Raw genomic sequence first — 13,475 nt, 5'->3', positions numbered from 1 at the left:
CAGCAAACGGTAAGCAAGAAAAAATAGCTAAAAGGGAATGGAGCAAATATAGCCGATTTTTTAAAACTTCAGGCACAATCAATGCCTAAGTCGAAACAGATGATTAACAGATGATGATCGTTTAGTTTAGTTCAGTTTGGCAAATTAATTTGGGTCTTTGGTATGTCTAATGTCTGCTCACCTATCATTTGTTGTAACTTGTTTTAACTTGTTTGTGATGATGATGAAGTTAGTAAACTAAACTAGTGTTTGTGAACCGTAGCTTTACAAAGCTTGCATGTTTCGGTGAAATACACAGTAAAAGCCAATCATTCCAGCTATTTTCGTTCGTCACCTTGCAAGTCAATTCACATTTATGTGGAAAATTCAAAGACCAATAACTGAATAAATTAAAATTAATATTAGTATTACTTTGAAATTGTCAAAAACAATTATATCGCTAAATAAATGTTATTTTCTTCTCTTATTCATTATATAACTTTTTACGCCTATTTTGGAAATGAATACATTCTTCACCCCTACTGGAATACCCCTGAAGTGACCCCTGACGACCACTTTGTAAAACGTTCTAACAACATTCCCCTAAGCTGGTTACACAATAGTTTTTGGACACATCGAATCGTTAACCGCACAATAAAGACTATCCTCCACAAACACGAACTAGCGAACGAATTCATTTCCAAAATTAAATAGAGTAAAACATTACGAACATCAGACATCAAAGTTCTAGTGCTCCCCAAACCATATTTTAGTTATTTTTTGTAGATAAAACACGCGTTGATCTGTACATAACATCTCCATGTCATTGTTTTATCTTGGTATTGAAGAATTCCAGTGATCCATTGCACCACGAACTATGAAGTACATGGCGGCCATATTTCATCTTCAAGAATCAGGTTTTCGGACTTCCCAGGGCCCTGTTTTAACAAAAATTATGAAAATCTATTGGATCGAGTGTTTACGATGTGCGAAATAATCGGGACTCAGGCACCTGAAGATTGAAGAAGGGTTATAAAATTTTTGCGTTAATTGAGCCATAGGTTCATTTGAGATATTTTTTTAGTAAATGCTGGAGTTTGTCACTATAAACAGGAGACAAACATTTCTGGCAACTGAATTTGACTGTGTATGTAGATCACCGATGATTTGTTTTATCATTGCAATGTATATAATACGTAGTGCATGTATGCAAACAAACCTCCGCTTCCAGGAGACGATCCTGAACGTCTTCTACTTTTCTTCAACGCTGCTGCTAACTCTGCTTCTTTTCCAGTTGGTTTTAAAGGAGATCTATGATTCACCTCAGTACTCTGACGGGAATGATCTTCATTTGACATAAAGTTCAACCGATCAAGGCTTGTCGTTCGAGGAGTGACGTCACAACCACGACCTTCGCCGTTGATTGGCGAGGAATTCGTGGGAACGCCAACAGGAAGATGCTCACCGTTACTAAATATGATACATGAATAGAATAACTGTGAAAAGCCCAGGGTAAAATGCGGTAGGACATTGTTGAAGTAGGACCTCAATTGGAGATAGAAGCTCCTATACAACACCCTAGAGCTTTTCGCTAGCTTTCTCTTGTTTCAAGGGACCGATTATTAATAGTCTCTCAATAATAACCTACCCTGAGTTAATTCTAGGATGAGTGGCCAACGTTTCCTTACTGACAGCACTTCTGATACGTTTGCTGTAAGTAACCACAGGTTCGCCAGTTTTACTACCACCTCGTATGACAGGCATTGCTACTTGAGAAGAAAGCTCTTCCACAGTCTTTGAACCAGCTCCAGCTATTACCTTGCCCACTCCTAATACAGCACTGGCTACAGTGTTAACACCACTGCGTATTGGAGAACTAGAGGGCTGGTGACCAGCACGTATGGGTTTAGCTAAAATAGGAACATGTATAATCAGCATTAAGGTTTTAGCAGAGGCGGTACCACGCATGGGCAATACTCACCAATATGTGCCTGGGCACCTTTTCTTGCAGCAACTAGAAAATAGAGAGTGGGAGTTGTAAATGCACGAATACACGTAAATATCTCGCGGAAACAATCTGGGTGACATGAATAACACCTGTTACACAATACCAATATATAAGAAACACTGACACATGCAACTCAATGTTCGAGATGTTATCATGGTTGGAAGTATATCTTGCTCACAATGGTAGTCTATCGTAATCTATCAAATCAGTTCTAATACATTACAGACAGTGCCAAAAGTGAAATCGTTTAGATGATTTCAGAAAACAATTGTACCTTGTTTATTTCGCATTGTTTCTTTCATTTTCTCCATTTCCTTTTGGTATCTTTAAAGAAGATTAGAAAAATGTTTAAAACATTACATTAGGGTCCAATGATACATTTCAGTAATACACAGCAGCATATTAAACATAGCGAATAATGAATAACAATCGTAGACCTTGCTCTGTCTTTCTGTGCTCCTTCCTTGGCTTCCTTCAAAGCCTGTTCTAAAGCTTTTACTCTTTCTTGAGTTGCACGAAGACGTTTCTCCAACTTTGGAAGTTCACACCTTAATTCACCATTATCACGGACCAACTACAAAATATTACACGCGGAGCTTAACAAGTGTACAACTATATTGTAATCTTGTCTCTAAGGCCCTGTGAACAAACATAGACATGGTTTATTAGAACGGCAGGGCTAAAATTGCTACCCAGACCAATTTTATCCGCGAGCAGCACAGCCACTGCATGGGTAGCCTGCAATGTAATTTTCAGTCATAACGTTACCTGCTTGTGAACTTTAGTCAGTTGATCTAAATTATTTTCTAAAAAAGCAATCTTTTGTTTTTGTGCGTGACTGCTGGTATCGTCTTCTGTGTCACCCTCGCTACTGTGAGGCTGTAATGGGAAAATTGTACGAACTTCTAATTTACAACCCATTGCATTAGGCCCTATTTATCTTTAAAATTTTAAGTAAGTTATATCTGGCTTTATATAATAATCCATGTAGAAATTTGCATGAAAATACCTTCAGGCGGGCTTGCAAATCCTTGACGAACAGCTGTCGTAATCGGTAGAGAGTTGCTAATTCTTTGGCCTAAATGAAAGTCAGTGTCTTAGATGATTGAAGAGAAAAGAAAATATTGTAGACAATACGTTTATTGTGTTTAGGATATAGGCAGATTTAGTACGTATAATGTAAAATGAAAAGGGCAAGAAAAACATACGACAGTTTCCTCCAATCCTCGTAAATCTGCTTTTGCTTGTTCTCTCTTGTCTGATTCAACACTGCAAATGAAAAAGATTTCTCTTAGGCTTCCCTCGCGATAGAATATCACTCTTTGAAGTACATGTACTAAGGATGCTGGAATAGATACATAATCTCGTAACATTACTCATATTATACTTGCAGTAATAAATCATGCTATGTACGTGGTGTGCTCACTTACAGTCTATACAACAGAAAAATAGCTTACTTTAATTCGCTAATCTTCTTCGTCTTGTCTTGTAATTCCTTCTTAATCCTCTCGTTCTCGACCTAAAGCACGCACGTATACGCTCGTTACCAGTCAAATTACAGTAGAGGAGGGGGTGGATTAGAAACATACGATAAATTCATACATAGACGCTAACGTTGCGAAAATGCAACTTATGTTGTTCATCGGTAGAAATGGAACTCACGCCATTATTCTACAAGCTGCAAGCTATAAAGTGTTCCTACATTAGAGATCGACCATAATACTAAAAAAGATTGATTTACCCACCCGTAATTGTTCTTCTGCAAGGGTTTGTCTTTGGTTTGCTCTAAAGAATGAAAGACTTCAAGTTAAGTACAGTACACACCCTATTTGATTGTGATAACAGAAGTTACGGTACAGCATGTGCTTGCCCTATACTTATATAGTAACAGGTTGTCCCGGGAGGTCAATATACAGTATAGCTACATGCAGAGATTGGTACAGTGGCAAGAATATTCATTTTGCTTACTCCTTCAACTCTGCGACTAAAGCTTCATTTGCTTGAATTTCATCACGCAGTTTAGCAATTTGTTTTTGTTGTGACTCACGATGAACTTCCATCTCTTTTTCCAAGGCAACCTGAAATATTTTATGACAATAGTGATGGGAGGATTGTCAAAAGTTTGATTACTACAAACCATGGCGCTAATACTAACACTGCATATAGTTACCAGTACGGTATACAGTATATTAGGTAGTATATATACTAGATAGCGTGGTATAAACAGTATACCTTCATTTCTGAGGCCGATTCAAGCAAGCCAGCATGCTCCTGTTCCTTGTCTTTAAGAGCGAGAGCTTGAACGTTAGCTGAAATGAAATATCGCGCAAAATACATTACATTGGATGGTACCCAACGGTATTGTAGATTTGAACACAGTATATTACCTATTTATTGCTGTACAGTCATCAGCCTGTATTTATAAATCTCACAAAGCAAATTACTAACACATATTATGTGTACATAATACTGTACATAACTAAACCACTCACAACGAAATTAATAATACAAGACAGTGCACCTTCAGTTCTGACTTTGCTCATTTGTTCATTAAGAGCGTCAACTGCTTCTTCTAGAACACGTTTCTTTCCTTCCATTTCTTTCATACTTGCATGCAACGTTTTCATTTTGGCCTCGTGCTATTCGTTAAAGAGCAAAAAGAGTTGCATGAACTTGATTTGCTTCACTATCGAGTGGTTAGATGGTTTAAGCAGTAGTACAGGATTAAAACACTGTACAAGAAATAGAAGTTGGTGTTGATACGAAAATTTGAGACAAAATCCAATTGATGTAGAAATCAGCAAGTCATGTACAAAATGTTCATATACAGTATGAACATTTATTACCTGAGATATGAGAAGTTGTGAAGCCATAAGATCTTTGTTCGATTTTTCAAGATTAGATTTTATCTGCACCTCTTCTCCTTCCATCGTGTGCAATCGCTTTAAAAACATTAAGATATATTAGTTACAAGGTCGACTTAAAGCAGACTATGTGTACTTTATTGTAGGTTACAAAGTCTTCAGCTTTTGAATTTCATCATAGTTTGAATAAATATGAACGAAATGAGAGGACAAAGACGTTAGCAAAGTTCTCAGATCCTTCCTATCGACCCTGCTGTATAAATGTGTACAGCAACAATCTGTCACAGCTGAAGTTAAAATAGATTTTATACAAATTCTTACCGAGGACAACGACTTTACTTCGGTTTTTATTTTACTGATGTACAATCTTGCAATCGTGAAGTCCTCGTCTAATTTACCAGAAGCATCTACAATTGGTTTCTAAAAAGAAACACAAAAAATTTTAACAGAAATTACTTTTTTCCTTACTGCAATTCGAATCTCTTTTGTGAATGAAGCTAAATCCAGTTGAGGGTAAATCGATCATGATTTTTGGTACTTCACTCGATTTTTGCAGGTAAATTCTAGAGGTTTAAAGGGTCTTAATTTCAAGCGGATTTATACACACTTCAAATTCAAGCCAAATGTTCCTCGCTTAAATTTGAAGTGTGTATAATTCCACTCGAAATTAAGACCCTTTAAACATCTTAAATCCAGTTGACTAGAATGTTCACCTTAATCTCAGCAGCATTTCCACCAACAGCTGTTCCGATATCTCCCTGAACACACGAAAGCAAAAAAAGATTACGGTGGATTGAAGATCGACACAATTAAGGGAAATGTCTTGCAAAAACATTCGAAAATGGATGACGACAAAGATAAATTCCTAAGCCCATGTTCATATCCCCAAAAAAGGACCCTTCCAAATACTCGGTGAGGATACACCGTACATATTGCACTCATGTAATAAAATAAACATCTATAAAAATAGTGCGCACTTACCAAGTCGTTCAGAAGGCTGTTCATCATCTCAGCCAAACGTCTTCTTAACACTGCATTGACATCCTTCGTTTCCTCATAACTCTTGCTTACTTGATCAAGCAATTTCTATGGAAGATATCATTGGTAGTAAGATTATTGAGGGAATATACCAGAACTTGAAAGCTTTTGACTGACATCACCTTAAGGTGCGAATTTAGCAGACATGGAAGAAAAACTTCACTACAACAGTACTGTAGTGGCAAACACTTTGAGGGTACAGTAGCTACTACATACCTGCTTCGAGGACAAGTCCTCTTGAAGTTTATCATTTTCTTTATTTTTGTTGTCTACTTCCTGTAATTTCTGGTCGTAATTCATTGCGAGTTCTTCTAAAGCTTGTAATACTTCTTTCACTTCATCTTTGGACTTCTCGTTTTCACTTTGCAACAAAGATATCTGAGACTGCAGTGAATCAGAATCAAACTTCGTAGTTGACATTTTCTATGAAACGAAAGAGACACAATAAAAACCCAGGATTCATGTTGCACAATTTTACAAACAATGCTGTTGATATAATCGGTATAAGATTACTGTATTATGCAGAATGGGCCAGGTTTGGAGGAAGGAATAAACTTAGATGAATAAAAACGAATTAATGGAATAAATGAATACAAAACATATTACCTCATCTTGATCCTGAAGTTGCTCTTTCAGGCGAGCAATTTCCGAAGCCTGCGTTTGAATTTCGTCATCCTGCACAAATGAAAATCGCAGAAATTAAACGTGCGGGTCTCCGATCACAAACATGTACAGTACTGTATAAATTATATGATAAAAGGCGTCGATCATCGAGATGATTACGGGGGATATCTTTGGGCTCTTGTTAATGGAAAACCCACCTTTTCATCAAGCTGTACAAAAAGTTTAACTCTTTCATCATCAAACTTCTTTCTTTCATCGTTGGACAAAGATGCAGCGACTGGTGAGCCACTGCCTGCTGAGGCTGGGGAACCAATCATAGATGAATTATCGAAAACACCAGATTGCCTATGTTGATCTTTCGAGGTAACCTGCTCGTCTGTTGGTACGGCATCGCCTAGATTGATAAAAGTTGTCAAGATTTTTTTTGTAGATTGCGTACTATTGAAGGATAAATGATGTTGGCCTTATAAGGGTATTGGTATACCATACGATTGTCACACTTGTAATTGTTCTCATAGGGTACAGGTACATATGATATGTATATATGGAAGTTATATGGTAAGGTACATATACCATAAGCCCACTGCACAAGCGCTGAGCTAAAGACCTCGCAAGGTTGTTAGCTCTGCAGGTTTCTCTCATGTGCGGATAGTTTTCGTGGGGAATTCACCTCGAGAGGCGAGTTTCTCTCATGTGCGGATAGTTTTCGTGAGGAATTCACCTCGAGAGGCGAGTTTTTCTCGTGTGCGGATGGTTTTCAGGCTGAGCCAACTGCCTCACGAGGTCGTTAGCTCAGCTGATAGCGCTCTGCTCTCGTGTGCGGCGGGCTATATATGGTACAGTATGACACGGTTATATAAGAACTGGCACGCTAGGGTACACAACTCACCACTTCTCCAGCGATTTAATTCAGCCTCAAAACGATGCAACGTCGACTTGAGCTTTCCATTTCTCTCTTTTTCCTTCTCATACCTTCTCTTCCATTCTTCAGCTGTTAATTCTTCATTTACAACTACTGTATTTTTAATTGTTTTCGCCCTAAAGGAAAAGTACAATACGTTCATCAGAGAAAACTTAGTAATATACGTTCTTCAGCCTCGTGCCTTACCTTTGACCAAACATCAGCGTAGATCTTGTTTCAAACTCATTAAATGTTGACGGAGAACAACATATGATGATTGTGGTGCGGGAATTACCACCTGTGAGAATCGATAATTGAGTTATAAATATTAAACTGTATTGCGAAAATATGCAACATGGAGTAATATCTGCAAGTACTCTTGAATCTTTGCAGGTTAACCTACATTGTTTTAACTATAGATGCCCGCTTTCCTGATTGTCTATAGAGCCCTCGTTTAGTTAAAGAATACAACAAAGAATGATTTCCTTCTTCTTACCCAAACTTTCCTGAAGAATTCTCGTCATTTTACTGTCTCTGTATGGAACATGGCTTTTCTGAAGAAAACGTAATGTATTAATGCTAATATAGAAAGAAACAATCGATATCTGATGATTAATTACGATCTAATCAATACCATCATGTCATTCATGTGCAATGTAGAGTCGTGATAGAGTAATAATTATTGATTATCCACAGTGATTTTTTCAGAATTTATAAATCTGTCGCAAGTTCCTAACGAGTTTCCAGGAATACGAAATGCAGAGAAACATGCTTTCATCCTCTCCACCCAAACTCGCCAGCCAGGCTTTTCTACCTACACTTCGCCGCAGCCTGGGTACTTACCGTCCCCTCAGCAAGTGCAGAGATAACGTTGCCAAGCGCAGATAATGATTTATTGATGTTTTTCGCCTCTTCTAAAACGTCACCTTCAGCGCCAGTTTTGCTGACCTATATTATGCGACAAAAATATAAAAAATATTATTCAAGTGACTCATACCTGGCAGTATACGCGGGGACATTCTATGCTACAATTTGTTACGGAACTGTTATGCGGAAAAACCCAACTGCGAACGTTGTTTATGATTCTTCCGTCTAAATTATCATGTTCAATTCCTCAAAAAACAAGCTTCATGCTCACATTTTGTGTACAAGTACTTTTCAATAACATCCCTCTGTGCCCGAAATTTTGCGTCAAGAGGGGGCAAAAATGTCATGTTGTAAGACGACTGAAAAATTAAAATATTAACTGATCTTCAAAATTCAAATCCATGACCAACCACTTAATTTGTAAAAAACCGTGGCTAAAATCATTACTAAAATTACTTTTACAGTTTTACTGCGACTAAAATGGACGAACCTCGTAAATACTGTCTGCATTAGAACCAAACACTTGTCCTATTTACCTTTTCCGATCCTGCTAAATCAACCAGGTACAGTTTTCCACTTAATTTCTTGTTTGTTTCGGTATTTTCTTGCTTTATATGCAATAAAAATATACTATGACTCCTTGAACTGTGCTCATTCATATCTGCAAAACAAATGAAGTGAAAAACAGCAAATCTCGCATTATGTACAGTACGCTTAGCCGGCTTTATAACTTTAAATCCCAACCTTATAAAGGTGGCAAATATATATACAAGATATAAGTATGTCACAGGTTCTTCTTCTAACAATATAGTAAGTACTTTTTCACACACAGTTCCTGAAAGCTATTACTAGCGCTTAACACAATGTCAATGCGCTGTCAAAAAACTAAGAAAGCGTAAAATTTGAATTAAAACCTTCATCAAGGTTTCTGAACACGTACTTGTGACAGCAACATGTCGGTTTGCTTTTCCCTCTTCCATAACATCCATAACTTCTTCAGGACTGGAAACAAAACGCTCTGTTGCCCCCTACCAAGAAGATTTGGATTGTTTGTTGTTTTAAATGTACTTCTACCTAGTTACATCTTGGAAGTCTCAAACTTCAGCACAAACGAGACCCAACTTAATCACGAAACAGATTGACCTTGACAATACCTTCACATATGGGACTCTGTTTTTGTCTTCATGTACAGCAAGACTTGTCTTTGAAACTGTAATTCAACATCATGTTAACATTTTAGACCTATTATAGGGTTCATAGGTAATGAAGACTCTACAGTAGATGTCTAATCCAAAGACAACTTAAGATGATAAATCATATATAATGCATACATACCATCTAACAGATCTCTTATCTTGTCCAAATATATTTCAAAATAGGATACCTTAACAAGAAAACAAGGGTTCTTTATTACAAAAGTTCAAATGATGAAGATTTCCAAATTATCTGTAAACTTTGGCAAAATTGATAAGTAATCATTTACTATGTACAGTACACTACAGCAAACAAATATGTCGTAATGTTGAATCGATAAAAACTTATTATTATATGATAAACATTACTGCTGTTAGTAACCTTAATGTGAAATTCCAAATTTTCATCCATATCATAAATGTAATTAAAAATATCATCAACAATTCTTGGAATTATTCCTTGCATGTCTTCATCTCCAAGGATACCCTAAACAAATAGCAACTATCGATATAACTGGGTCTAAAGTGATAAGACATAAACCTAGCAGAATATGAAGGTGGTGTGATCAGACAAACTAGAACATTGAGTCTTTGGCAAATACCCTCTGTCTGATTGACATCCCACAACTGAAAAATGCTTGCTTGCAATGTCACTTTTTACAGTATTATTTGAATTGTTTACTTTATTACATTGCCTTATGCATGATAATGTTGTTGTTCAGTTGTTCTTAATATTAAGTGTTGTATGAAGTTAGACCTTTCCTCAAAATTGTTTGGTTAATAGTGGTTCATGTTGCACTAACTGCAATAAAGTTAATGTTTATTTTGGGGTTTAGGAAGTTCAACTATGAATTTTCACTAGACTACATATTCCACTTTCTATTATAAATTTTTTGGGAAAGCTACACGGTACATTCTACATACTTCCATAGTATGTGTTTTTCCACTGGATGTCTGACCATAAGCAAATATTGTGCCATTATAACCTCCTAGCACATCTGCAAATAATAAATTAAATTATATAAATACAGCAAATCCTCTTTAAGATCATTGTGGACTTTTTCAGGTAGATATATAGGGGCTGCTGTCAGTAGGGGGTGCTGTCTAAATAGAGGTGGTTTATGGTATTTAATTAATCAAATAGCAATATGTAAATAGATAGATACATAGAACTCAGGTTGAAAGCAGAAATTAATCCCAACCTTTATTTAGAGAGGGAACTCAGGTTAAAAGCAGAAACACACTATGATACATTTTACCCTATCCCAAGAGATATCTTCCCCAAGACGAATCATTCATGGTCTAATAACAAGAAAACTTCCGAAAAAATCGGCAGGCTATTCCTGGACAATGTAAACAGTTTCTGATAGTTTCCTATAGTTTATTATAGCAAAGTTCCAGCTCAAAAAATATACATCCAGTAATAACTAAATACTAGTAACTAATCACTAAATGAACAACTAAGCTCCAAGCTCGAATGGGAAATTCTGTTTCATTCACAGAATTTTGATACTAATCATATTGTTTAAAGCACAGGTATCTAGAGAGTGCTGGTTACTCTAAGTTCCCTATAGACTGTAGTGGCTCAAAATTGTTAATAAATAATAAATTTATGGTAACTAATTAATTATGACCTAATAAACAACATTTACCACCACCTCTGTTACCCTAAACCCATACTAACAAGGCTAAATTTCCATTTTTTTTTGACATTTGGAATTAGCAAGGCTCTACTATACATTTAAATGAGTAATACATTTAAAATAAATGAAGCAACAGCTTAAAATGAAATCTCAGAATTCGAATATATAATTAAAAAGTCAGTTGTATAAATAACGCATCTCTAATGACTTTAATATCCTCATAGGAATACCTTATAGCCATAATATTAATGAAAAAATATTCGAGCGTTTATTAAAACATTTAGATGGAAGAAAAGCAAAGTGATTATTACATTATTTTATATTGTATTATTAGACAGAACAAGAAACTACAAGCCGTATTGTATGTAACACTTGTCTTTGTATTTATATGTAAAGCATTTAAAACACCGCCCACGAAAATTATAGAACAACACTTGTCAAAAACATTGCCTGAACTAACACATTCAGGGGAAGTACAAAGTCACTACTGGACGGTAAAATAGCCAGACAATCGTTTTTAAGTCTCCTAACGCGCAAAACTGGGCCTTTCTCACTACTTTTTGTCATTATGAATAAGTAATTCCTTGCAACAATAGAAAACCGGTGGAAGCAGATACTCGTAGCCTTGTGCAAATACAATAATAATTAAAACGTTTGTGGGGTCAGCACGCCTTAGATGGAAAATAATAATACAATTTTATAAATATATTTTAAAATACTTGTGTTCATCGTATATAATAAAACATATAGGCGTTGACAAACGTCAAACTGTCGGTTTAATATTTTCTATGATGTCTGAACAGTACCGTAGACGAAATCAACAACTCAATAGCCAACCAATGAGCGTGAAATAACATTCTAAGACTACTGAAACATGTTGTAGAGAACCTAACAGTAAATATAGGTTTAGACACAAAAATAACCTTCTGAACAAACACAGAAAAATATGATATATTTTTGTAACATTCGAAATCGTCTTGACCCCAAGGTGAACCTTGTGATAGACATTCCTTCAGATTTACGATTTTGACAACAGCAAACAGATTGCACATAAAGTATTAAGAGCAGAATAATAGTTGTGAAAGACATCATCAGAATCAAGAATTTTCCATAAATATCAGGAATATCAATGGCATTTATAAAGCACTTTCCCGGTGCATCTGTCATACTGTGTGTGTAATTTAGAAATTGGCTAACCTTTCACAATCGGCTTTGCTGAGAGCATATAAACCTCTTCCTGAGTAGCTGCTGGTCTGAACACATGATCAAATGTATACACACGATTCTGTAACAAAGTAGGACCATTAAATTCCATCATATACTGATAAAGAAATCGAAAATTTAAACTTTTGATACACTTTGGATTGCGATGTAGCCTTACCCCAAATACTGTAGTATCGTTACTTTTCGCTGGATATTTTGTCATTACTAATCCACCACTGTTAACTTCGGATTGTGATTGAGGCCGAAACCGGCACACAACTTTTATGTTACATTCGCTACTATCGGCCTCCATATTTTAGATCAAGAAATCTTCAAACAGCCGGGTAAAACAACAGACATCTATCAAGGCGGATGAAAGGCACGGGTTTGCTCGTGAAATCCTTCATTCCGAAACCCGCTAACGTGAAATAACAGCTCGCAGCAACTCCATTTTACATTAGAAACAATGGATATTTGTAATTCGACTCAAATATGGTCAAATCGTGAGAAATGTTCGATAAATTCTTCCCAGATCAAGTGGATTCAGAAGTTTACATTTTTCATCGTGACGTCACTGTATAGTGCGCTTCGAACATTGTTTGACCGCAATGGACTGGGAACGAGCTATAGTCATAGTCTACTTCTTAATTTTACTATACTGAGTAGATCACAGATGTAGTATCAAGTTGACCAAAAACAATATCGTGATCATGAGTTTTTTTATAATAGGAGCTGCAAGAGGGTCACTGATCTCATCATGTCTTCGATGGATAAAACCTTCCTTCAGGCCTGATTTAGCGTGATCCACGGTGAAAAAAAAACTTTCCAAGGGCACACTAAAATGGGAGGCGCTTTAGTTATCAATGATAACGCGTGTACTTAAATCGAGTCTGCCTCTCATCTTACCAATAGAGCATCGATAGAGCAGCCTATAGAAGATCTGAAGTGAATACAGCAAGCAGCCAAAACGGAAACTGTTAAGTCAACAATGGATACCATTGATGCAACACTATCCCCAGATGTACTGTCTTGGTAAAGCAATCAAGAGACAAAGGAGCGAGTTCCTGGCTAAACGCGATACCACTCAAAGATCAAGGTTTAGCCTTTAATAAGCAAGAATTCAGAGACTCGTTACGAATATAACTCTGGATGATT

General features: G+C 36.4%; 1 protein-coding gene across 1 annotated transcript; it reads right to left on the bottom strand.

The window, feature by feature from the left end:
* Nucleotides 1-416: 416 nt before the first annotated feature.
* On the bottom strand, nucleotides 417-12,876 carry LOC114540387 (kinesin heavy chain-like). The gene is made up of 33 exons (XM_028560608.1): nucleotides 12,499-12,876; nucleotides 12,315-12,402; nucleotides 10,399-10,472; nucleotides 9,857-9,961; nucleotides 9,617-9,665; nucleotides 9,436-9,491; nucleotides 9,222-9,309; nucleotides 8,818-8,942; nucleotides 8,258-8,362; nucleotides 7,911-7,968; nucleotides 7,622-7,712; nucleotides 7,403-7,551; nucleotides 6,711-6,907; nucleotides 6,496-6,564; nucleotides 6,106-6,312; nucleotides 5,833-5,937; nucleotides 5,565-5,609; nucleotides 5,173-5,271; nucleotides 4,834-4,929; nucleotides 4,509-4,626; nucleotides 4,220-4,296; nucleotides 3,956-4,065; nucleotides 3,733-3,772; nucleotides 3,445-3,506; nucleotides 3,196-3,256; nucleotides 2,997-3,065; nucleotides 2,756-2,866; nucleotides 2,425-2,561; nucleotides 2,262-2,311; nucleotides 1,961-1,993; nucleotides 1,628-1,889; nucleotides 1,199-1,449; nucleotides 417-917 (listed from the first exon to the last, which is right to left on the bottom strand). The coding sequence occupies exons 1-33, from the start codon at nucleotides 12,631-12,633 to the stop codon at nucleotides 886-888; spliced, it is 3,354 nt and encodes a 1,117-aa protein (XP_028416409.1). The 5' UTR covers nucleotides 12,634-12,876; the 3' UTR covers nucleotides 417-885.
* Nucleotides 12,877-13,475: the final 599 nt, after the last annotated feature.

This window comes from Dendronephthya gigantea, unplaced genomic scaffold (genome assembly GCF_004324835.1).
Source record: "Dendronephthya gigantea isolate DGI-Jeju-01 unplaced genomic scaffold, DenGig_1.0 000000F, whole genome shotgun sequence".
NCBI classification, from domain to species: Eukaryota; Metazoa; Cnidaria; class Anthozoa; order Malacalcyonacea; family Nephtheidae; genus Dendronephthya; species Dendronephthya gigantea.
The sequence above is the reverse complement of the archived record's forward strand: the minus strand, read 5'-3'. Positions and strand labels throughout refer to the sequence as shown.